The sequence below is a fragment of the Pseudopodoces humilis genome, chromosome 3 (genome assembly GCF_049639895.1).
Source record: "Pseudopodoces humilis isolate 2021_Gansu_Grassland_sample_001 chromosome 3, ASM4963989v1, whole genome shotgun sequence".
NCBI classification, from domain to species: Eukaryota; Metazoa; Chordata; class Aves; order Passeriformes; family Paridae; genus Pseudopodoces; species Pseudopodoces humilis.
Window position 1 is genome coordinate 35,618,185 of NC_142202.1, and position 26,809 is coordinate 35,644,993.

The 26,809-nt window shown below is 37.5% G+C and overlaps 1 protein-coding gene across 4 annotated transcripts in view; it reads left to right on the plus strand.

The window, feature by feature from the left end:
• Positions 1-26,809, plus strand: part of CRIM1 (cysteine rich transmembrane BMP regulator 1) — a 174,822-nt gene that overhangs the window by 116,368 nt on the left and 31,645 nt on the right. For all 4 annotated transcript variants that reach the window (XM_014255979.2, XM_005526890.3, XM_014255981.2 and 1 more), the window contains 3 exons: positions 1,944-2,126; positions 6,252-6,449; positions 22,305-22,433. In XM_014255979.2, coding sequence (XP_014111454.1) covers positions 1,944-2,126; positions 6,252-6,449; positions 22,305-22,433 — 510 coding nt within the window. The remainder of the gene's footprint in view (positions 1-1,943; positions 2,127-6,251; positions 6,450-22,304; positions 22,434-26,809) is intronic.

Sequence of the window (26,809 nt, forward strand, 5' to 3'; positions counted from 1 at the left end):
ACAGAACAGGCATATAAAAATCAAACATCGCTCAGGATACTTCCAAGTTTCATCTCTGTGCTTTACAATCATTTCAAATGACTCAAGGCTGGACCACAGTAGAAGCATATGTTGAAAGAAGTACTTGAAATGCTTTAGTTTTAAAGAAAACCTGTGTTATTGTCAAGAAAAACACAGATGTAAAGTTTTTAGCTCCCAAAAGTTAGGAGAATTGGGATAGATTGAAAGGAATCTGCAGGTGCTGATTTTTCATTTAAAAATATTTCATCTCCCATGTGAGATTGATCACTAAGCAAAAGAAAAATCACCTGATCATAAAGTGGGCACAGTTTTCAACTCTATGTGGCAAGGCATTATCTATGTAAGTAAATAGTCTTTACCATCTGTTCTACAGAAATCACAAACATGGACAATTTTCCATTCTTTCCTTTGCTGTTTGCTTCAAATGCAATGGAACATGTTGGATTTACCTACGGTATTTGATAATGTTGTTGCTGAAACAAATAGCTTTCTGTTTGCAGAACCTTTGTTTTTTCAGACTGCTAGATTTACAATTTCTGAGAAAAACAGACTGGTGGACTAGCTACTGCTGTACTTCAGGTGGCTGCTTTCACAAATTTTGGGCTAATGTCATAGGAGGCCAAAATTTTATTTTGAGGTGGGGAAGAGGGAGGGGGCATAAGTAATTGAGTAATATAATGATGATACTGTGAAGTCATGATTTCCTAATGACTAATGTGGAGTACTGTAGTTGAACATAAATTTGGAGTGTATTTTCTACAGGGTCTTGAGTCACAATGATTCAGCCCTAAGCCGTGGAGCTGCACAGTGTTTGTGGAAGGGGGGGATCATTGTTGGGGGTTGTTGGGCTGGTGAACTGAGTGGTCTTTGCTGGCAATAGGTGATGGAGGTGGGTTCATAAATGTGGGGGAACTGCTGGGTCAAAACCTCTATGAAAACTTTATGATATATACATGATGTGTAGATCTTCCTCATAATCTGGAAACAAATTTCTTTGGTATAAAATAGTAATAATAATGAGAAAAAGCTGATTAAATCTGCAGACTGTTTAATTAACATCTTTTTTTTCCTCTTTTTTGAATGTTAACAAAGTAAATGAGCAATGTTCTTCCCAAAATATTTGAAAATTTTGAGGGGCTCTTAGTTTCCCACAAAGTTTGGCTTTAATTATATGTCAAGGCTCTGCTGTAGATGGAGGCATACAAGAAATACCCATCTTATGTTTCTGAAATAATAAAGTGCTCATGTAACTACTATTACAATTGAGGTTTTTTCTTTGGTTGTGAGGATTTTTTTGTGGTTGTGAGATGGTTATTACTGCTCCAGGTTGCTCAGAAAAGGAGGTGTTTAGTTCTGCATAATAGATCATGCAGTCACAAAATGTTTGGATTTTGTTTTATGGTTTGTTGTTTGTTTTGGTTTTTTTTAACCTATGGACTGGACAACTTTAGTGCAATTTATCCACCTGTGTACCAAGTCAGGTGGTCAAGTCAGTCCTACAGAGAGAAAGATTACACTTAAGAAATATCAGAAACTGACTTCTTAAAACAAAAGCATATTGTTTTGTGTGCTGAAATTTGAACTATCTTCAGGTTCATTGAGAATGAGAAATATTTAACACCTGCAAACAAATACCAGTACTGCAGCCTTTTTCCCAAGATTTTAATTCTTTTTAATTACGACTTTTAATTGTAGAGAGTTGCTCTGAAGGTTATTTTGAACAGCATTTTATATTCTTCCATTGTTGAAACAGAAAATAAAATATGCCATTTTCTTAAAATTAAATTGTCGTTGAGTTTACAAAATGAGAGAAAAATTGACTGTCTCTTTTATATCTGTTTTTGTCAGTAGCAACGTAAGCTTAACCATTTCCCGTTTAACAATATCTGTAAAATATGTATATTCTCTTCTTCTTCTTTCAGAAGTGAAGCCAACTTGCATATTTAACAGCATGGAATATTATGATGGAGACATGTTTCGCATGGATGCTTGTCGATTTTGTCGGTGCCAAGGGGGCGTCTCTATTTGTTTCTCTGCCCAGTGTGGTGAGCTACACTGCGACAGGTACTATGTGCCAGAAGGAGAGTGCTGCCCAGTCTGTGAAGGTACAGTCTCTTTTTAATCCTGTCTGCTTTTAGTTCTGATGGGGTTTTTTTTGGGTTTTTTTTTCATTTGCCTGTTCAATGGACATGAGCAAACAAGGGCTTTTGGTCTTCTGAAGTTTGCGGATTCCTCCGTAATTCCGCTTATTTCTACATTTTTGCTGGGCCTGAGTGTGCTGTCAGGTTCTTTGCAGCGCTCCTCTGACCTTGGCACTACTTCTTAGACACGGTCAAGTGTGCAGTGCTTTTTGGGGGGCCTTCTTGACAAACAGCACAAAAAGGTGTTTCTAATTTCTGCACAGACATTTAGACAGGCATCTCCAGAGCTGCAGTTGTGGCCCTGAGACGGATTTCGATTTCTTTACAACCTGCTTCTTACTCTTGTAAGTAATGTGCATTAGAGTAATGCACACAACTTCTTTCCTCTGCAATTACAGCAAAGCAAAGGGGCAGCAGCCCAATATCAATGTTTTTCTCTTCCTCCTCTGCTCTGCTGAGGGCCTTGCTAAGCCTGCAGTCCTCCTAAAAAGGGCTCTTTGGGACATTTCACATTGACCCTTTTGCTTATATTAGAATGTATTTGAGGCGTCTTCTGCCAGCATACAACCAGAATTCCAGCAGAGGAAGATAGGGGTGGTGCTGTGCACTTGCATCTTGCCTCAGTGAGGGTCAGGCTATGGCCACCAGGTAGCCAAAAGGCTTGTGAAGCACTTTTAGTCCCTTTGTTTAAGTGTGGACATAGGAATATCTTCTCAATAAGTGAAACCACTTGGAAATCTGAAATCTCCTCCTCAGAGGACAGGAATCTAGTAATTACTGTGAATTTCAAACACTTTGCAGTCTCCTTAAGACCAGTGTTCCTGTAGGTCTTTGCAGGAGCAAATAAGCCAGAAGATCCATTATAGTCATGTTTTATTCCAAGCAGAGAATTAGAAAGTATCTCATAAAAATACACGTAATAGAGGCAGCTGTAAGAGCTGGACCTTCTCACTCAGCACAGGATCTGGTGAAAAATGGCATGTTCTGTTACATGCTACTGAAAGCTTCAGAGATTTAAACCCAAAGTCTGGATGAAAAGGTATCGGGTGGGTAAGTTAGGAAGTAATTTTTAAAGGGTATTTGAAATTTTTTTATATTTTGGTGTATATTTTCTATATTTTAGTGTACATTTGTATCAGGTTGATACATGGTGTTCACGTGTAGAGAAACTGAAATGCAAATGTTGTAGGTTTAAGTATTCCAGAGAGATACCAATCCATGTTTGCCCTGAGTTAAGACATGGCCTAGACATTTGATGCTGACTACACTTGAAGGCAGGATCTTAGATTTTTGGTGTTTCCTGGTGCAGTTGCACCTACATTTACAAGAGCCTTCATGTTGTAAGAAAAAAATAAAAAAATCTATGCTATATTGTCATTTAATGACAGATTGAAAAAGTCTAGAGAAGGCATGTCTGATGTGGTGAACCTTGCCCCCAGCTAAGTGCAGGTCCACTCCTGAAGAAATTACTGTATGAGCTGCTCACTTTATATAATATATAGAATCTCTGGATTTCAAGTCCTATAATTACTATTTTTTTCTCATTGTGAATATTCCTAGATTTGGTATTATGAAATCATTGTGACAATTATTTATATAGATATATAAATAATGTATCTATATATCTGCTTTATCTGATCTCTCTGTCATATTCAGATATGGGTGCTGGTTTTCCACATTGGATTTGCAGATCTAGATATGTCCTTTGTGATCTTTGATGATTTAAATATTCAACTACCTTATTATTTATCCATAAATTGTTCTGTCGTCATCATACCACAATAAAATTTGATTTCTCCATTTTTGCAACACTTGAATCAGACTAGCAAGAAAACCTGATAACATTTTATTTCATGTTGATGAGTTGGTGTGTATTAGTCTGCAGTGGAAATTTCTTTAAGACAAGAAGACAAGTCCTTAGTAAGAATAAAATGGGTAATGTTATGTAATTATTGAGTAGTCTGTGTTTTCTAGTAATGACTGCGGCTTAATGCCAAGTTATGGGGTCCTTCATCAAACCACCTGGTGCTATATGGTTTACTTCTTTCTGTTGTGTATTCTTCTGATAGGGGTTATGGCACTAAGTGCAGGAAGTTTGACTTCTGAATTCTGTGTGATTGGATTGTAAGATACATGGTGTTTTTACCAGAAATTCCCCTAGTTTTGGTGGCATTCTTTTAAGTGAGCCTAGACAGCTGGTTCCGTTAACATATTATAGTTGTCCTGGTTCCTTTAATCACTTTCAAGAAAAGGAAAAAAAAAAAAGGTGGCTCTCATCCCTTTTTAAATAACTTCAGTAAAGCTGACACCTAAATTGACAAGGTCATTTTAAATGGGCAGAACATATCAGCCCACCCGTTCATGCTTTACTGAAGCAGTTGAAGAAGTGGCATTTTTCATTTTCATTTCTGTTCTTCTTCTGTTGAGTATTTCATGACTTGTTGTCAAGGTGATTAGTTGCTTCCTACAAATTTTTACTTGATTATAGAAATATCAAGAAATATAAAGCTTTCTTTTCTCCAGGAATTCTAAAATGGCAAGTAGTAAATTTGGTGTGAGTTGTGTAATACAGGCAAAAGCCCTTCTTGACTTAACTACAGGAGGAGTTCTTTCTCAAAATTCTGTAGGCTATAGCAGCATTAGGAGACGTAATTTGCTGGACTAATTTTATAGCTTTAAATGCTAGTGACCTTGTAAGAGTACCATGAACTATGTGCTTTGAGCACTTTGAACTATGTGCATAGAAGACTGTTACAAGCAGCACAAGTCTTGTATGCCTTTTCTGTGCTTTTTCTATAGTCCTCTGTCAATGTACATATGTACATAAGTTGAATGATAAGTTGACTGATAAAATTCACTACATTCCATTGTATATGATTTGATTTTTGGCTAGGCCAAACCAGTTACTTATTGATGCAAAATCATCCTAACACGTGAAAGATGCAAATTAAGAATTTAGGAAGAAATTAGAAATTAGAAGAATTTAGAATTTAGGAAGCATTTTAATTTTTAAATGCCTTATTTTCCAACCATCTGGTTCTGGGCTTAATCAGAATTTTACTAAAATTCTGATTATCAGTACAGCTCAGGATGTTTGGAGTGTCAAAAAGTGGCTTAGAATAAGACAGCAATTACTGGCACTGCTACAGGTTTTATCTACATTCCAAATGCATTGCCTTCCTTCCAAAGGGGATTGATGAAACTTCAAAGAAATAATCCAGGTTTCATTCAATCCCCTTTTTCCTTCAGATAAGACATCTTATTTCTTCCCAGTCCTTCCATCTTAACACTCCCGTGTTAAGTGATTTATAATAAATCACTTGTGTTTATTTGATGTCTGCTAAAAAAGATCTTTTCAGGTATATTTATTGCTTTTAATCTATTAAATTTGCTTTAATATGTAATTTGTAGTATTGCTTGCTTTGCCTGACCTATTTACTGTACATTCTCAGATACTTCATTTCTGAGCCTGATAGCTACCTTTTATTAGCCACCATGATAAGTTGTATACGTTCACATATAATGTATATATCTTAATAGTCAAAAATATAATAAAGATTAAATGACTTAATAGTCTTTTTGACTGTTAAGATCAGTGCAACATAGCACACCTCTGGAGTACTATTAATTCTGAAGAGTAAAAGCTGCTTTTATTTCAAGTAATGGGTTAGACTTGCATGGAACTTGAGAAATCTTACACAAAGTATGCTCTCTAAAATTCTGTTATTTAAGTACCCAGATCTTAATTTGATTGCTAGCAGGTAAATGAGACTTTTGGCTTTCAAGGGGCAAAACTTCAAGAGAAATGAAATTGAAAACTGACCCTGTTCAAAAAGGTAATATATATCCAAAAGTGGAATGAGGTGGAGGCTCTCTTCCTGTTCCAGCAACAAGTGTGCCAGAGGCCTCATCTTTGCTCGTAGTGTTAAAGTGTTGCAGTGCTGACATGAGTCATTCCAGTGGGACATCTAGAAGTGTTGGTACAAAAAAAGGAATCAATAGATCCAAGAACCACTTTGCCCTGAAGAACAAAAAAGAATTAAAACATTAATTAAAACACACATTCTTTTGCAATTGCTCTCATTTCAGACCCACTTTATCCAGTCAATAACCCTGCTGGCTGCTATGCCAATGGCCAGATCCAAGCTCACGGGGACCGCTGGCGGGAGGACGACTGCACGTTCTGCCAGTGCATCAACGGGGAGCCGCACTGCGTGGCCACGGCCTGCGGGCAGAGCTGCCTGAACCCTGTCAAGGTCCCTGGGGAGTGCTGCCCCGTGTGTGAAGGTAAGAGTGGTATTCCCCCTCACCTGGCTTTGGGCTGTCATGGCTGCAGCTCACCTGGCAATTCTTGGTTTACCTTAAAATTTTGAGGGCTGAAGAAGCTGGTACGGTGTTGGCTGGTTACTGAATAATTGCTGAGGGCAGAAAACATCAGCGTGGTTTAGCTACACCTGTATGTTGGCAATCCCTGGTACTCTTTTGGCACAAAGAGTATAGTAAGAGGTGGTTAAGATCAGCATTGCAAACTGAGACATTATTAATAAAAAATATTTTTAATTGTATATGTATATGTACATTTAGAGCTCATTTTGTGGAGTAGCCGTTCATCTGGAAAAACACCAGATAAATTTAGAAATGGTTCATCTAGACCTAGAGCCATCTTCACAGTACACAAACACTTGTGCGGGCTCAGTGAGTTGCCACTTAAGTTTTTCTCATTCCATCTCTGATAAAAAAAATAAAATTTTGTGTATCTACATGTGTCTTGGGGCCCTTCTCTGTTTGCAGTATCCATCTAAGTAAGCTCACTGGGATATTACTTTTTATGATAAATCTGAGGAGCATAAAGATTTCTTACAGGTGCTCTTTAACTCCAGAATTCACAAAACTAGGTATGAAGAAGGTGTTTGATACAAAGTGTAGAAGCACTTTTATTGTACATTTATTTGTGCAGAATTGCACTATTTGCACTGAATTAATGTCACTGTGAGGAAGCAGGTTAACTGCTGTTAATCCCCAGTGATCACCTCAGGATGGGTATCACAGAGCCTGTGCTGTCACCCCTCATTATCTAGGTGTCTGAGCCAGCTTGGGAAGGCAGGACAGAGAGAGAGAGAGGCTGATGGAAGTTGTTTTCAACATGTTAATACACTGAGAGGATTCTTTTCCTCTAATGAGGAAAGGATAGGCAAATGTCTCTGTTTTTCTGTTCCAGAGTAGAGAAAATGGATGAGATAATTGAATTAAATGTATACATATATATGTGTGTGTGTGTGTATATATATGTATATGTATATAAGCTAATTATGAAGAACCGTGGGAGCAAACACAGGGTCAAGTGTAGGCTTCCATCCTTCATTGCTAAAGGTTGCAACATAAACAAGCTGCTGCTTCATTAGCACACCACAGTAATGCCTCTGCAGTGCTCTCAGGACACAAGTTAGGTTCTCTGGACTAGGCTGCATAATTCTATGCAATAATATGTTTCTACTTTTAGAAGATGTAGCTACAACTTTTGAAGTCCATAAAAGTTGTTTTGTAGTGTCTTGGGTCAGTGACAAATTATGTGCAATCATACTTATGATACAAATGGATGAAAAGTGGCACAACAGAATTGTGGAATCAATATTTAAATGAGGTCCTTGTGTCATCTAATTTATGTTTTATTAAAAGATAATCTGACTTCTTGTTTGTTTGTCGTGTTAGCTGTTGTATGATGTATACTTAATTGTAGTAATCTAGTTTTGAGTGTGTCATCTGGAAGACAGTGACACTGAATGGTATTTTGAGGAATATATGTTCCTCAAAATGTTCCTTCCTATGTTTTAAGCTTAAAAGCATCACATTTGCCTTGGTGGGTTTTTTTCAATGGGTAATGAAATTATGTAAGTGGTGGAACCAACAATTAGTAGAAGTGCTTCTAGTTCATGCTAGGACAAAGTTTCAGCATACTTAGGTACCAGCAAATCTCTTGAAGTTATGTTTTGGGGCATCAAACAAGTTCAAGGCTGTTATGCCTTGTAATTCGCAGCCTGAATAAAAGTATTTAGATTCATGAGAGCAAGGTGCTACCTGATTTAAAGCATGAGTCCTGTGTGTCTTTCTGAATCTGTTAATATTTTTCTTTGAAAGCACACATGAAGAAAATCCCAAAACATTAGGAAAAAATAACAATGCTAGGTGTTGACTGTCTGCATTTAACATTAAGAATGTGTATCTTAAAATTATTTTTTTAAAAGGTAATATTTGAACTGATGGCAGCAGGGACTTGTGTGTTAGCTGTAGACTTCTGGCCCACCTCCAAGGTCAGTTAGCTTCATGTGTCTTAAGCCCTAAATCTGAGATTAGTAGTGTTTCTGCTTGGAGTTTAATGTGTGGGGCAGGAAACAAGTACTGTCTACTTTCATTACAATGCAGCTGTCCCTTGCTAACACAGTAGGCAGGAGCTTCTTTAGATTCTGTTCTCTGATTTTCTTCTTCTTCTAAGGCTGAACTGGAGAAGTATCCATGCCATGGGAAGGCAATTAAAAACTTTTACTTCCTTCACACTACTGATTTTCCCCGAATTTTAGTTGTATCAGTTTAATGACAATCTAGTCCCATCTGAAATGCTGCTTTGTTTCTGCCATCATCCAGACACCTGACGCCTCTATTCTCTTAATCAAGTAAGCTTCATGGATCAGTGCTCCTTCCCATTTTAAATCAGCTTCTCAGTCTTTTTCCTTAGCATTGTTTCTGTTGATGAAGTTCTGCTACTGATACTCACTGTGTCATCCATGACCTGCAGGGGTGGTGGGAACAGGGGAAAATAAAGTCCTGGCTGGGAAGTTGGCTGACAAAAGATTGATTTTAATGATTCTAATGAAAAAGATGTGCAGTAAATTCTAATGGAGCTTCAAGCAATGAAGTAAAGTCCAGGCACATTTTTTCCTAAAGGAATTAAAATGCATCATTGTCAGCCATTTGAAGCTTTTCTGCATACCACCTCATTGCACTTGCATATCCACAGCTTAACCTGAATTTTGCACTGCACTGTATGAGCAGAAGCGTTGACTGTCCTGTGCTCTCCAGTTCAGTTGCTCCATTCTTCTGCTTCTCTAATTTCCTACTCTTCAGGAAAGAGAAGAAGAATTCTTATCTAGTGTGGGCAAAGGTCTGGCATTGGTGATATTACGTAAGTGTCATATTTTCAACTATGCAAGTTATTAGAGGAGAAAAGCAGTGTACTTTAGTGATATGTTCAATAAATGGGCAAAAATAATGTTAACTTTGCAGCTGATTTTGAAATAGCACTTTACTAGTGATTGTAAAGATAAACATACCTCATTTTGCACTCCTTTTTTGAACAACTTCCAGTTCTCACTCACATCTCAACACTCTCAACAAGAATATACACCATAAAGAAATAACATAGTTTTTGCGGATTAGCTTGAAATTACTTGTTTTCAAAAGTTGCATTCTGTAATTGCATCATAAATATACTTTACTTTTTTTCTCTTACTTGTATACTACATTTGTTGATTTAGCTGTAGCTCTTACTTTTTGCATTTTTTCTTTCTTTTTTTTTTGTGGAGACTAATGAAGAATGTAGGAAATAATTATTGGTATTTTAGGATCTTAACTATGCATCAGTTCTAAATCAGGAAGAAGAATGGGGCCTGCTGAAAAGCCCCTACTATCTTAGTTCAGTTGCTGATGGACCCGTTCATGCCCATATTTCTATTTAGAAATAAGTGTTAGATAAAGAATAATAAGGAAGACATTTTAGATGCTTATCACTATTTTTAAGCATGCATTTATTTCTCATTAGACTTCTATTTATATTTGAAAGAGAACCCACTTCCATAAGCCAGCTTCAATTGTGTGAGCTTACTTTAAGCATGTCAGATATAAGCTCTTTAATATGCAAACCAAAACATTTAGTCAAAGATACTTCTATCATGTATTTTGGTTTGAAGTATTGAGCGATACAGGGATTTGTGGGACATGAAACTGATGAGAAAATTCTAATCAAAACTGCTTGTAGATCTGGCCTGGCTGTGGCTCATCCAGAGTAAAAGGTTATTAATATCAGTCACTTCTGAGTCTTCTTCTCTGTCTTTGATCTAAATGCTGCTGTACCTGCAGTTCTGCCAATTCATTTATTTCCTGGCTGATTTATAATCTGTTTCAATGAAGCACATATTTGTTCCCCAAGGTAAGTTTACATTTCAGCAGCTTTGTAAGGATAAATTTTTTCTTGGATTACACTTGCAAAAAAATTTTGCTGCCAGAGATCACATATAACGTGCTAGAAATTCTATGTACAAAGATTCTTGAAATATGAATACAGTATGTCAGCACACAAACATATCCAGCCTTTCAATATGGTAAATTCAGGCCAAACTAGAACATTCCCATTCCCTTGTGAAGAAAATCCTGATGTTCTTACCACTGTAGTGAGAAAACCCGGCTGAGGATTGTAGAGGCCAAAGTTACATAAAAGTAGCTGTTGACACTATTCTAAATTAGAGACCAAGAGGGAGCAATTGTGATATTTCTGTTGCTATTTAGAGTTGATTTGTATCTGTTCTCTGCAGTAACCCTTCTTAATTCTTCCTGACATGCTGCTGTATATGTATCCATGGAGTATATCCTGTATCTGTGCTATGCAATACATGTTCCCATGTTGATTGGATGCCCAGGTTGGTTTGAAATGTATAATTTTCTGAATGCCTGCCTTGGGTTTGCTGGACTTAGAGAAGATGGTAACAGTCACTCCCCTCACTTCAGTCTTGCCTCCTGCTGCTGGAAGGGGAGGCTGAGTGAGGTGTTGGAGATGCTTTACACGGGAGCTCCCTGGGGAGATTGATGAGGAGGAAGAGGTAGGAGTATGGGGGTAGGTGCAAGAAAGAGAGGGGTTTTTATGGCATTTATGGATGTGGTGTGCCAATACAATGAGTTTGTATATGGATTTGATTTCCAATTCTGTGGACAGCCTCTCTTGAGTTGCACTGTAGCTGGTATCCACTAGTATCTTTACCAGCTCTGCTGGATGTATTTACTAGCTCAGATCAAAGCTAAATTTATTTTGTCTATAGACAACAAAGCTAAAAAGAGCAGCCAGTGTCTTGGAGGGTAGAGTATTAATTCCTATGTGTTTTAAAGCAAACAACTGACAGAAGGATACAGGCCAAATTCAACAAGGGAAAATACAATATGCTGTGAGGAACCAGAGTAATTTTGATTTTTGTCTCAACACTGAGCAGAGGTATATGGGGCTGCACATGTGCCATTTGCAGGAGGCAGCTAGGAAAAGATAGAGGAAAGCCCTGTCTCTAGGAAGACTTTGCCTGACAGCCATTTCATGTCTTGCATAGAATAGGCAGTCAGTAGGTGACCACCAAGGATACTGTGTCCTCCAGAGAGGTTCTCCAGTCTGGTGGCAAAAGGTTTCCACCGATGGACTCCACTCGAATGTTCAGCTGGGCCAGTGGTCTCCTGCCAGTGAGCAGACTTTGGGAGGAGCTGGAGGGTGTAAAAGTAGCTGTGTCACAAGCTACTGGGCTCTTTTTTGCCCTCACTTCCATTTTGCTTGCTCTCACTCACTCTCCCTCTTGCTGGCTGGACACCTGCTGACCACCTCCAGTGTCTTGTCCTACCACTTCCATCTTCCTCACCTACTCCAGCCATCACCTGCCCCATGCATTCCTGCCCAGGTTCCTATCTGAGCCACCCGCTTCCAACCCTGTGTCACTGATGCAGCCTGTCACCACAGTCCCTGCTGCAACCCTGTCCAGGATTCTGGACCTCCTGCCTGATGTCCTCACACCTCATGCCTGGTCCCGTTGCTGTGGGAGCTGTGCCTGTGGAGCTGCACCTCTCCGGGAGCTGCACGGGCTCCCCAGCACACACCCCTGCCACGTGGACCCCCAAATTCTGGTCGTAACCCCTGCTTTTTCTCTCGGTCTCCCCTCTCTCTCTCTCTCTCTCTCCCCTCCCCCAGTCTCTTTCCTTCTCCTTCCTCCTTTTCTGGCTTTCCTACTCTTCTTTAGTTGGGCATCGCCCTTTTTGTGACCAATAAACAGTTCTCAGATATAAATTTGCCTCATGTGGCTTAATTCCATCCTAGATCATCTGTTTTAAAACAACCCCTCGCAGTTCCCCCTTAGTGGAACGTGACATGCTTGGCGGAGAGTCTTCATGAGTCCTGAACCAGAGTGATTGTTAAATAGCAGCGTTCCAGGAGAAGTTTGGTGATTAAGGGGAAAGAACATGTTGAACAGGGATTAACAGGGCCTTGAGAAGGCAAATACCATACTGAAATTAAGATCAAGAGGTGAATTCACAAGAGCTGAAGTAATCCTTTTTGCTCTCTTTCCCGTGGGTTGGTGTGTCCCTGGGTGACATAGTAGGTACTTGGTTCTTTTCTGAGCTTTGCTTCTCTGATAAAAGTGGAAGCTGGAAAGAATTGGCGAGGTATGAGCGCAGTCCAAAATTCGTAAAATACATCCTAGGAAGACAGACTGAATAAATTGGATTGGTTCAGCTTAAAATAAAACTGTGAAGTCAGAATGTGAACATTGCAGTCCTCAAGTGCCTAAAAAGGTTTTTGCAAAGAAAAAGATAAGACAAAAAAGAATGGAATTGGATTACAGTAGATAAAGATTGGATTTAGAGGAAGGCAGAAAGTTGTTGAGGAAAACAAAATTCCCTCTGTGGCATGTTGTGACTAAGATTGTCTTTTTGATGTGTTCAGGGAGTGGCAGTTGTATTTTCAGCCTCAGTGAAAAGAGATTTGCTCAGGAAATTGCTTGCATAACTGAAAGCAGTAATGGTAATTCATGTGTAGCTTTCAGTGTTCATGCAAGTGTTGGCTGTGGCTTACCAATATAGAGCCCAATATATAGCCGGGGGCTTGCAGGGGGAGGGTGTTTGGGGGTCTTTTTAACTAAATATCAAAGGAATCAAAACTCTTTTGGCAAGACATCTTGATACAGTATGTCCACTTAAATCACTTCTTTCCCTGTTACCTGACATGCCAAAGCCCATGGACTGTGCATGGGCCATGTTAGTAAAAACCCAATATATGAGGAAGGGGACTGGGTGCTTTGAGGTGGCTGCTTCCATAGGGAGAGGGGCAGAAAGCCTTTCCACAGAAAAGGCATGAAATTGAAGACAGAGGCATATTGAGGCACAATAGTGTGGAGAGGAAGACCTTCCTTTATCCTTGGCCTGTCCCCAAACTCAGGCTCTTCAGTTGACACAGCTTTTCAAACCATGTAACTCCTTTCTCTGATGAGAGCTAGGAAAAGCAGGCCAATTCTCTTCTGTGGATCCAGCACAAAGAATTAGTTTTAAGCTTCTGATGGATGCTCCTATATAGCTTCTATAGCTCCTGTAATGATATAGGCCCTCTGGGATTTGACTTTGTCTATTTAATCTATTATCTATTTATCTGTTTAGTTTGTTTTCTAGACTTCTCTTCATTAAGAGCCAAGGCTTAGGCAATCATACTGGCCTCCTGTGCTTTCCCTATGGTTTTAGAGCCAATGGCTTATTTTTGCAGCACAAGGAAGGGATCACATATCTTCAGATTAAAAGAGACAGCTAGATGGAGGGGAGAAAGAGGTTTTTCAAGTGCCATAAGGGATTGAAAAATGTTGATATGTGCTCACACATCTTTTGGCTCAGACCAGCTCTTCATGGGGGCTGGTCTGGGTTCCTGTTCCATTGCAGCTAACCAGATCCATTGGCAATCAGCTGCAGTTAGTACTGCTGCTTCCAGACCTGCTTGCTTCTTGCTGGGCTAACAACTTTGCTTTCTCAGTAACATTACTGTGGTTTAAATAGCAATTCCATTTTTAACGAATTTTGCAAAAAAAGAGGAAATATATCATATGAATATATAATAGCATGTGAATAGTACTAAAGAAGCTACAGTGATAGAAATAACTGTTTCCCTCAGGCCATCGGCATCTGTGGACAAACATCTGCAAATTGGAGTAATAGCTGTGTTCACAGGAGGTAAATATTGGTTAGGACAGTATGATCTTTTTTTTTTTTTTTTTTTTTAAGCAAGATAATAAATTCGAGCGTTCAGCACTGGCATTGATGCCAAAAATGTCCCTTAGGAAAGTCTGTGGTTGCTTCTATACCCTTACATCTCTCAGAGGCTCAGGCTATTCATAGAGAAAGCTGATACACGGTAATTGGTTATCTCACAGCACGCCCTTCTGCAAGAGAGCCCTCAGGTACAAGTGGCAGGGTGCCAGCATAAGCTGTGAATGAGAAATTAAGTGTTAAACAAAATCCCCTCAGAGGATTTTCATGAATAAGACCCACAGTACTTTGCTGTCATTATGGCTGACACTTTATCTTCACAAAAAGAAATTAACATTTTCATCAATAAAGGAATCCAAACTCTAGCTGAGATGTAATTCAGTTCAGTTCCTTTAGCGTGTCTAGCACTTCATTAAGTAAAAACAGGCAGCAGAGTCCAGTGAAAAGAAATTTGATTCATTCAGGACGAAGTCAGTGGTAGTGAGCAGTGTTCACTGACACGGGGTGTGGGCCCAGAGTCTTCCTTAGAGCATGAAATGTTAAGTTATTGTTCAGCAGCAGCACTGGAGCTCCTAACCAGCCCTTTCATCATAGTCAATTAAGGGATGCAAACGCCACGCTGCAGAGAATTGGGCTTCTGTTTGCCAGATCATCATTTAGTGTTGTGGTTCTAGAGAAGGCAGCTGAGCCTGTTGAACCACTGTATGATGAAACCAAACTGGCCAGTGCAAGCCAGTGAAATTCAGGAAGACTATACGGTCTCTTCCTGTCTATTTAGTATAGACAGGAAAAGTAAGGAATAACGTTTTCATGGTTTTCAGTGATTCATCATTGAATTTAGTGGAAGACTGCTGAGAGGGTAAATAACCAGAGAATCCTAATGAATATGTGTCAGAGTATGAGCCTCATGGTTCATTCTAATTTTTTTCAGCACCAGTGGTTTTCATAGATTTGCCCCAGATGTACACTAATTTAGTGTTTATCCTCACCTAGCAAAAATAAGTGAATGGCCTTCTTAATGTACTTGGACATTTTTTGATAGACTTAATTGCCACCTGCTACAACAAGGTGGTTGTTTCTAGTGTAATTCCATCTAAAATTCTCAAAAAAGTTCTTATCAGCAATAAAATTCATTTTAAGAGTATACATGCCTGTTAAACCAAAAACCACTGGAACTGATTATGACAGACTAAAGGTTTTAACTTTACGCTTTGAGAGTAGAAAGTAGGTATTTTGATTGCATTACTGCAATACATATAACCCCGGCTTCTTTACTCTGCAGAAATAGTCTTTGATTATAATAGCTACTTTCAAAGAAAAAATACATATTTTAGTAGTTTCAGGTTGGCAGCATGAATAAAATTTGAGAAAAAAGGCTGCCAAACTGAACTGTGTGTTTGGAGATATTAATGAATATATTTTCAGAGTTACTTGTGACATTAGAAAATTTTATCACCTAAGTCCTTCTATAAATTTGTAAATTGTTATGTGATGCTGAATTTTTGAACCCTGGTAGCCAACACAGCTAAATTCTGGGAAAAAATTTCCTGTGAGGCATTAGGTATTTCAAACCCAGGAAGGAAATTCTTTAGCCCAGGACTCAGGACTGATATTTTTCATGTAATGAATTGGAGGGGCGGGGAAGGCTGGAATGCGAACTATGAGGATGGAAAACATTTAGTCACTCTTGGAATGATATGAATGTTTTTACAGGAAGCTTAAGTAAACACACATGCTGCTGCTTAGTAGGCTGCAGTTAACTTTTTTGGACAGTAGACAAAATTTAAACAAGCATGCAGACTCGAATGAAAGGCTGTTGAGCAGCACACCCTTCAGGCCCAGTTTTGAGCCAGTTATCACTTAGAACATTAGGTAAAAAGTCGGACAACTGTTTGGTTGGGGTATTTTTCCTTGTTTGTTTTTTTTTTTTGTGGTAAATGCTTGAATGCTCTGATTTTGAGTTTCTTTTAATCAGTCGATGCTGGTTTCATAGGAGCAAAACGTCTTACATCTTTTAAGGGTGTAGTCTGTGTTATGAATTACTACAGAAGAGGGAGCTATTTCACTTTCCCCAGACATGGGCATGTTCTTTATTATTCGTGCTGGAGATCTTTCTCCTTGTTTAGAACATGATTTTTTATTCTTTTTTTTTTCCCCCCAGAAGACTTTTTCATTTTATGAAAACAAAAGAGGTGTTGGACATCCTAGAATGGTATTCTGTTGAGCTTATTCAGAAGAAATGTTGTGCAGAGTTAAAAGCTTAGAATGCAATAGGTACTTCCCTACTTACAAGCAATTATGTAAAACCATGAAGTAGCTATTTTCCTCTCATCATAATATTACTGAAAGTATGAAACAAAACCTTTTTGGAGTTAAAATATTGCATTCCAAATGAAACAAAGCAAAGAAGATTGTTTTTCATGTAATAATAATAATAAAAACACTTCGCTGAGAGGTGAAGCCTGCGTAATGTATTAACTTAAAGGAGAACAAAAAAATGAGACTGATTAAAGCTGGTTGTAGCTCTTAGAAACACCTGGAAGAAATTTTGCTTCTTGAATAAAAAAGCTAGTTTTTAAGTCACGAAGTAGATTCAGAGAGGTAGTGTTAGGCAAACGTACTTATTTTATAAAAGGAAGGTAATCAGTTCTTGGCAGAAGCATACAGAAATCATCAGAAATTGAAATGTTTATCTTTTGATTTCAGTTCCTTGATTAGGATTCGTCAAGGATATTGCTGCTTTCACTGGAAATGTCCTGAGTTTATAAGAAAGTTAAATTCATGGAGTCATGCAAGTCAGGAAGGACCACCAGAGATTTTTCTAGTCCTATCTCCTGCTCCAAGCAGGTCCACTGACAGACACAAGGTCAGGGCCTGGTCCCAGTTAAATTTTGAATATTTTGAAGGAAGGAGATCACACAAATCTCTATGACTATGTCATAGTTTGATGACCAATGTGGTTTAAAAGGAAGATCAAAACAGCTTTTATCAAGTTGTCATTTCCCATTTTGTGCTTGTGTTTGCTGCCTCTCATCCTAGCCTGGAGTCACCTCCAAGATTAGCCAGGCCTTGTTGTCCTTGTACCCTCGGGTTAAGGAGTGATAGACAGCAGTAGAATGCCCCCTGACCCTCCTTCCCCAGGCTGAGCAAGCCCTGCTTTGTCTCAGCCTGTCCTCATGTGCCACCTCTCCAGCCCCAGCTCAGCGGCCTTGTGATGTCCTTGCTCAGGTGTGTCCCTGTTTCTCTTCTGCTGCGAAGCCCAAAGCTGGACACTACTCCAGCTGTCGGCTTCCAAGTGCTAAATGGAGGGAAACCATCACTTCCTTGTATCTGCAGGCTCTGCTTCTGCTGGTGCAGGTCCCTCTTGTCCTTCATACAAACCAAAACTGAACTCTTGATTTGGCTTTGCAATAGAGCAGTTACATGTAATCCCTCTTTGCTTTCTGATACAAACTCTATGGCCAGAGTTCAGGTTTTGAACTAAGACTATGATAGGAAGCTGGGTATAATTTGTCATTCTGGTTCCACACTTAAGAAGGATTTTATTTAGTTAGTTACCTTTTATGTAATTTATATAATTATGATTAAATCTTCAGTGAATGGTTTGGTTTTTTACATGCAGATAAACAGTAGAAGTCAACAAGATTGCAATAAATTGTAAATTATCCCTGTTTTTTTTCCTTTAATTTTTTTCCAAAATTTCAGCAGTCAATGATATATTTCAGTTTTCATTCTCTTTATTTTTTTTAAAATAACTGATCAAATTGTGAATATAATAAAATTGTAATCATGAGAAACAAATTTTACCTGATCTCACTGAAACATGGGTGCACCAATTTCTCTCCATATCTGAATACTTGAGCAGTATCTTAGTACCTCAATACTCATCAAAGTATAACAAATAAAAGGCACAGTACTAGACCAGATTGTCCATCCTGTGTTCTTGTGTATTTATAGTAGTTCACATTGTTAACAGAAGAAAATATATGCTCTTTGCGCTACAAGCTGTCCCACATCTCTCAGGAGAAGTGGGAGGTCTCAAAAATCCAAAAAGAGGTGTGTAGGGATTGGTTTTGCTTGTATTACAAAAGTGTTCTAGACTGAAAAAAATCAGTGAAAATACTATTCCACGTTGATATTTTCTTCCTTTTTTTTTTTTTCCCACAACCAGTTTTTGTGTTGGTACTGTTAATATAGGACAAAGCTGGCTTCCGATATTACTTGAATGTCATCTTTCACCTTGAATGCAGTTTGATTTCAAGTTGGAATGATAAGATGCAGGGTATGATCATATATTGTAGTATTTTTCAATGGACTAGTTAGACTGAAGGTCCACCAGCAGATGAAATATCTGCTGTTGATTTTAAAATCGTTGAAGTTGTTTCCAAGTAAATGACATTGTAAAAAATTAGTTCAAATATTTTTATAAACCTCATAGCAGGCAAATTAATAATCTGCACCAAATTTCAGCAGAGAAGGTATCAGAGAGGATATAGGGAAGCATGGTGTTCTAATAGGAATCTGCCTTTATATATAAGCACTTGGTATCAGCAAAATCTGTGGTCCATCAAATAATACATTGTTTTCATCCAGACTTTCTTCAATCCCCTTCTCTTTATTTTCTTCTCTCTTTCTTTCTGTGGTATAGTTGTATTGTTGGAAAAGCACACAGGCAGAAACTGCAGCCCTTTTCCCAGCCATTGTCTGTGCATTTGTGCACTGGATCTTTCTTCAGCCGTTTCTACCAAGAGCAGCAGTGAAAGCCCAGCTCAGATCGTGTGGTGGTACATGCTTTTTCAAGCTTAGCTACTGCTTGCCTATTCAAATAGCCAGAAGTCTGGCAGAGCAGATCTGGCTTTATTTGTTGAGTCTTGTCTAGTGAAGTGAAAAGGCCTGAATTTATTCTTTTTTTTTCCTGGCTGCATTTTTGCTCATGTGGGGGTAGGGGATGAAATTATTTCTTTTGTCCTCTGCTTGCAGCTCATTGAGAAGCAGGCATGCATATAAAATTACTGTATCTCGAGGCTTACCTTTAGGGAGAGAAGGGAGAAAGAAAGAGAATTGTAAGCTTGACTGGAAACACTGAGGATGCTGAAAGAAGGTCCAAAAGTGGAAGGTAACAGAATAATAAAACACAACGAGTAGAGGACAAACTTTTCAAATTAATACAACAAAAATTTAATTTCATTTTTATGAAATTATGAAATTTTTTTTATATGAAATACCATGTTACTGTGTGTATCAAAGGCACAAAAATTGTGTCCATGTGCCCAAGGCAAGGGAGCATCAAAATACAAATGTTTAGTTTTTGAAAGTCACTAAAAATTATACAACAAAGATAGGTAGGTAGATGGATGGATGAGTGATAGATAGACAAATAGATAGATAGACAGATAGATAGATTGATTTATGAATGGTTTTCCTAGATGTTAAGTTACACCTGCAATTACAGGGCACTTACCTTGAGGGGTAGACTGTAGTGATGGGAAGTAAAACACAATCCCCTTTCTCTCTAGCTTTTAGTTCACACCCAAGTGGATCAATGAATATTAACTAACCTGCATCTACCTTTCAGTAAAGTTTTGTAGGCTTTTTCTTTACTAATATGTTCTACCTCACATCTGCAGTCAGGTGGTAAAGCTACAGTCTCCTTCAGTTCTCCAGCTTGTGTTACCGTCAGTGAATTTTGCCCTGGGCAGCAGTAACAATTCATATGATTTTTACTGATTTTAGCTACCTGTGAGCATAAACTTTGCTGTGGCCTATTTGTCATTTGAAATACAAGGTTTGTGGTGGCTGACCTGGATGTAGCTTCAGGGTATCTCTTGCATTCTGGCCTTATGCATGTTTAGGATATTTTGATTAGAGAACGGAGCGATGCTAAAAATCAGTTTAGTTGCAGAACTAATTTATATACTCAGAGGCCTAAACAGCCAGGATTAATTAATGGCATTTATCATGTTTTTGGTATATATTGGTATATTGCTATATGTCCATGATTCGTAAACTAATGGTTTGGTGAAGTTGTAAATGTTAAGTATTAGTCATGAATGTGATGTAGTCAGATAACTAAATGAATTTGGAAACAGCTACTAAGCGTTCATGTAGATTAAAAGAAGTCTAGTTTGGAAATCCATTTTGAAATACTTTGCTCATTGTGGCTATTTTTCACTGCACATGCAAATTCAGAGCTGTGAAATGAAGAATTGAAGGAAAACAATTGTTTGACCTCCAAACTTTTTATATTAAATCCCTACCAAAAAACAAAAGGGGGAGAAAAATTTTTATTTAAATAAGAAGATATTTGAGGGATCTAGAGAGACATGATGCCATTATGCAGACTTCCAGTTTGTGCATGAACAAGGCTGTTGGCGCTGTTCTATATATTTTTTAAATGTATTGCTACTTTTCTACTAGAAATTATACAACAGAATTTGAGTGTTACTCAGCAAATGCATAATCTTAACCATGACCTCTGAGATAAGTTTGAAGTTATCTAACTTAATTGTAGTGTCTTTAATGCAGTTTTTTCATTCCAAACTCTAGTTAGCTGACCTAATTTTTTAAGGATTTAAAATGTTCATCAGCTGTATAAACTGTTGTGCTGGGAAGAGCAAGGCTGGAGAGAAGCTATGAAAGCTGAAAACTGTGAAAGACAATGAAAGCAGAAAAGTTCATTCTTGTAATAGGATAATTTTCAGTTGACTGGAAGGGAAGGCATGGGTGCAAAAGCTGCCTGCTGGAATGTAGCCAATAGGCACAGAAATCAGTATTTTGTTAAACAGTGTACACTTCAGTGTACACTTCTAACAACTTAATCTACATTGAGTAATATTTTGCCCTTACTCTGAAAGTAAAGACTAGCTGCCTATAGGTAAAAATGGCAAAATCTGTTGTCTGAGGATGAAAAATGGCAATATGTGGCCACCTCCATTCCATATAATTTCTCTATATTTTCACAATTTATCACTTTGGCAGGCTTTTTAAATTTAATTTTGTATAAATCTTCATTTTTTGAGATGGGGAAACAGAGTACACTTAAACATTTCAAGCACTGAAACGAAAACTCACAGTTCTTTAAATCAGGCAATTTCTGTTTCCTGAACATTTTGTATAATGTTAATAATGCTCATAACTGAATTCATTGATTCTTCAGTGCCTGAGTTCTATGAAGGACACAAGATAGGCAAAATTAGTCTCAGAGAGCAAAAAGTTGTTCAAGAAAAGATAGATATTGCTTTTGTTCTGTGTCCTGGTTCATGATGGTCATTTTGAGGTTTCTTGTTATTTCCATAAGTCTCTGGATTTTGTTTTATTCTAACAATTTGCTATACTACAGTGCATTAATATTTCTTTCTACCCTATGTATCAAAACAAATTTCATACTCCAGCATTTTTAAATGGTGTCAAAAAGTAAGTATTATGCTGTTTATATATAACTTATAATTGGCAATAATCTCCTCAACCTCAGAAAGCATAATCTGGGACTGCAAAGAATACTGTGAGAAGTGATATTTTCAATAAATAACCATGTTAAATGTTTTCCAGAGATCTTTCACATGCAGTGCATCTTACATTCCCTTTTGGTGTTCAGAGTCTCTTCTGCTATAAATGTCAGATGAGGTGATGTTATTCACACAGAGAAAGATTTGACTTCTGAGTTCCATGTTTGATGTGCAGCTTGGTAGTATCAATCAGTTCAGCCTTAGAGAAACTGTTCAGTTTCTAAAGCAAAAAAATCTGCATGAAGTTTTGATTAAACACTTCTGGAGAAAAGTGGGCAAAAGAAATACTTTGCATTAGTTTGAAACTGCATGTGCAAGCAACCTGATTTCATAGTAAAAAAAAAAAAAGTGGTATTTTTTTCTGTTTCAATGCTTCAAAAATTTTCTGCAGCTTCATGCTGTTTTTGTTGAGTGTATATCGCTGTGAAACAAAGTCTGTTTATCGAATTGTTTCTAAAGTACCAAGAATATTCATCAGAAACAAAAGTAATTCAAATTACTCTCTTTACTGTTACATTGTGTATGGATTTTTGTGAACATAATTAAAATATTCAAGAATCTCAAATCTTGTTTTTTTTTTTCTTACCCCCAGAACCAACGTATATCACAATAGGTCCGCCTACCTGTGAGGTTTTGGTGAACTGCACTTTGACTGAAAAAGACTGTATCTACAGCTTCAAACTGGACCAAAACGGTTGTCGCATTTGTCAGTGCAAAACTAGTGAGTATGCAGAAATACGGTGGCTTCTACCTTTTATATCAAGCTATACGTGAAAATGGTAGTATGCTGGCTTTTTTCCATTCCTAATGTTGATTATATGTTGTGTTAGTATGTGTGTGCTTTATAGTTGTTCATCTTAAAGAATTGGTTCCTGATTTCTGACATTGTTTGTTTGCTTAAAATGTGTTTGGAGGAAAATGTAGTGTTTGATTCTTGAGGTCAAAAATTACCAGCTGGCTAGAAAAGTTAATAATTTGGGACCTAATATTCATATAGATGTCAAGAAGTCTTATGAGAATTCCAAATTTCACTTTTCTCTGTTTAAAGAATTTTAAGAGCATCTCGGTTTCTGCGCTTCAAAAGCTCCTATTGCTAAACAGCCTATTTTCAACTTTTTTTTTTTTAGCTTTTTTGGTCAAAATTCAGATTTTGAGGATAAATGTTTGAAATTATATGCTTGGGAGTGGGTGATTGTATATATACAAGTATTTCAATATTCATATTTCTGTAGCATATCCTTATATTTATTTTATATACATAAATAATATTTTAGTTAGCATTTTTGCAGGCTTTAACACCTATTTCTTCTGAAAGGAAAAACACTGTGCCTTGTGACAACTTTGTGTGTATCAAGAAAAATGTATTTTCTATATGTGTTTCCTCAAGACTTCAGTCTTTACAGGTGAAATATAAAGCAGTATCAGGTTGGTTTTTGGAACTGGCCAACAAAGGACACCTATGGAGTACTAATCTCAGCTGCAGGATGCATCTCTGTGGCTGCCAACCCAACCTAGGAGTGGGTTTAAACTCTCTGTATAATGTTATTGTAGTTTTTCAGCTTTCTTGCAGCCTCTAAAGTATTACTCCATCCTCTTCTTTTGGTTTCAGTCCACTCATTCTCAGCCACTTTCTAAACCAATATGACTATTGTAGGGGTCTCAAGTAGAAATGGTCAAAATAAAATTCTTAAGTAGTGCAAACTAAAGAGCTTTAGGAATGGATTGGTGTTGGAGAGGACATCTTAACAAAAACAAATATATGGTAAGCTATAGCATTACCATGGCAATACAGCAACAATACCTTTGATTACAAGTTGTATTCATGGAAGGACGACTTTCCTTAGGTTACATCCAAGCTATCACATACTTGCCTTACTTCCTAAGGAAAACATTAGAATTGTTAAGGTTTGCTTTTAACGCTGTCATTTGATTTTCCTTCTCCTTCTGTTATTGTTAAACTGACTGGGGAGTTTGACAGAAACAAGAAGATAGACATACTTGGCAAATTTCATCATCCATGCCTGTGTATGCAGTCCTTCCCTCCAGCTTGGTGCACTGGAGACACACCTCTCCAAAGGATGATTTCTTTTGTCCTAGGTTACCAGACTGCATAAGGACACAAACCACGTCTCAGGATGTTCTTATTTAGAGTATTTCTGATTAAATAGTGCATAAGAACCTATTCAGGGGAAATTTTCTCTTGCCAGATTTGCTTGAAATTTTCTTCATTTTACAGCAGCAAACTATCTGGAGCAAAGTTAATAGTATCATTTGTCATCTCTCTTTTTCAGTTAAATAATGTGACTAGTAGATTGCTTAAAAATCTCAGTCATTTAGAAAGAGGAGAACTTTATTTTCTAAGGAAGTGAAGAAAAATAACAGCTTGGAAATCTTCATCATTTGGTGGTTATCAATCAAAATGACAAAAATTGGATTTTTCTGTCAAGTAATGTCTGTCACTTTCAAGGCTCTCCTCTGGACAAAAGAGCGTGTGAGAAATGAGAAGAGAGGAGTCTTAGGTCAAATATACTGAAAATGTACTCTGCTAGCTCTCCATGTTTTGAAATCCTGTGTACTTTAATGTCCAAACCTGTTCAGTTGCTTCTTGGTTCTCTTAAGAACGTCAGAACATGTGTTGTCTTTAGCTCATGTGGACTTTTGGGAACATCATTATCTTTATACGGCATCCACTTGCTTTTTTTGCTGGTCTAAGCTGCTCAACAGAGTCAAATTAACTGCCTCAGTAAGGAAGCCCCTGTGCCCACACTAATATTTGAAGTCATCATATCCTAATTCTACTAATCTGTTTCCAATAAAATTTAATTTTTTGTTAATTTATCTTTATATAGCTCTTCTGAAGTTTTGTTATACTTCAGTTATTTCAGCTGAAATAAAAGCAAAATGATGAAGTGGAAGAACATAGAGTGAAGGTGTAATTTGCTCTTCTTTATTACCTTCATTTACATTCATATTGCCAGAAATAAGTACAACAGGTTTATTTGGAATAATTATGTAAGTATAGTATAATGAAACTTGTTTGGTTCTTAATTGTAATTTAGTTTAAGTCTATCCTGCTTGGTTCAAGCCAACTACAGAATGAGAAGGAAGAAAGAAGCAAATCAAAACGTTTCTAGAATATTATTTTAATAGAAGTTTACTTTTACTTTGTCTTTTATTCTTCTTTCCATTTCTGCAGTGAATGCAAAAACATTCTGTAGCAACACACAGTGAAAATATGCATGCTGTAAAGTGAAGTATTTTTTAAAAATAGAGCCAGACCATAGTTGTAAGAGAAGGGAGAAAAAAAACAAACACTGAGCCAAGAGTGAGCATAGACTGGTATGGGAAGAAAGTTCAGTAAGTACACATTGAACCACGAATGATCAGAGAGAAAGAATGAGCATACTGACCAGAAGCATAAAAAAAAGAAAGAAAAAGAAAGGATGGTATAAGATGATACAAGAGCAAAACACAAACAGAAAAAAGTAAATAAGAAAAAAATTGTGGTGTGCAGCAATTGCTCTCATGTTGGGACTGTCTAGGCCCTTTACTTTCACAGGGACAACTGGAGTGGAATGAAGCCTTTAGGAAGACAAATCCATTCGGAGGAGTCCTTGTGGAAGACCAGTGGTCTGCTCTTTGTGAGGCAGGACTCTTCTCGCCCCAAGGAAGCCTAATGGCATGTTAAAAAATGACTGTTGATTGAAGCAACATAGGATTTGAAATCTGATTGGTAGTTGCTCTGCACACAAAGTCATTCTTCAGCAAGCATCTGCAGTGCTTGTCTGTTCCCTGGATTAGCTGAATGGAAAAAACCCTTTAAAATCTCATCTGTTACTGAGACTAGTGTTTTACCCCAAATGAATTGAATATGCAGTAGTCTTCAGGATATAACTGTGAGCATGCATGACTTTAGTACTTTTTTTAACATCTCAAATCTTACTAAAATGGAATTAAATTAGAGTGTTGATGCCAATTTAAAAAATTGTTTGCATCATTTAGAAGGCTTACCTTTGTGGTTCCAAGATGCAACTGTCATCCAGTTTCATTAATTTCAGACTCCTTATGGAGAGATGCAACTGGAGAAGACTGAGATGAGTTGTTTTCCCTGCACACTGTCACCTTCCACTTTGTGTCATGGTCTCTTTACTCTGTCAAAGCAAGTCATGCAATCACTATTCAAAAATAAGGCATCTTGGTATATTATGTGTTTGTATAGTCCTCTCAACATGAAACCACCTTCCTCCCAAAACACATCCCATGGATACACACAGAAATAACTTTGGAAGTGTTGGTACCTTTTCCTTGAATGAGAAGAACATGTTTTCTACCGTGGAATTGAAAGGAGGCATTATCATTCAGTCTATTCTAGCACACACCAGAAGCATGGTCCTCAATATTCTGACAAGTCACACCATCTCCCTTAATAGCTGATGAAGCAGTGTGAAATTCCAGCATGGACTTTGGCTTTGACAGTGTGGATCTTTATTTAGTTGCATAGGTATTCAAAGGCAGGATTGGTAGGTTTGAGAAAAGGTAGATAGGTTCATCTACAGGCTGTCTATAAATAACAACAGTTAATGCTCTGAAAAAGCATAGGGACTGATGATGGGAAAAAGCCTAAGAAAACTTCTCAGGGACTGCAGAGAGGGAACAAATCTCTGTTCCTCATTTTTGTGTGTTAATTCTTCAATAGTTAGAGTCCTAACATTTCAATCTTATAGCCAAAATTTGAATATTTCATTCCTGTATTTCTGTAAGTAGTCCATACTCATTCTCAACACTTAAGCTCTCTGTGTTAATTTTTGCCATTTAAATGAACTTATTTTGTGTTTATTTCTATGTCAAACTGAGGTCAGAGAGTAATTGTGTACTAATCACACAAAATGTACTTCAGGCAATGCAAAATTCCTGGAAATAGTAAAGTGAAATATAAATTAGGTAGCTCTTTTCTGTTTTAGTAGAAATTGTCTTCCAGTGTTATTTTGATTTCACAAAAAGTTCCATGGAAAATAAAAGTTATAAAATAAAAATCCAGGTAATCTTTCTTAGTACTAAGGAGAGCACATATTAGATTTTTGAGTAATTTTGTAAGAC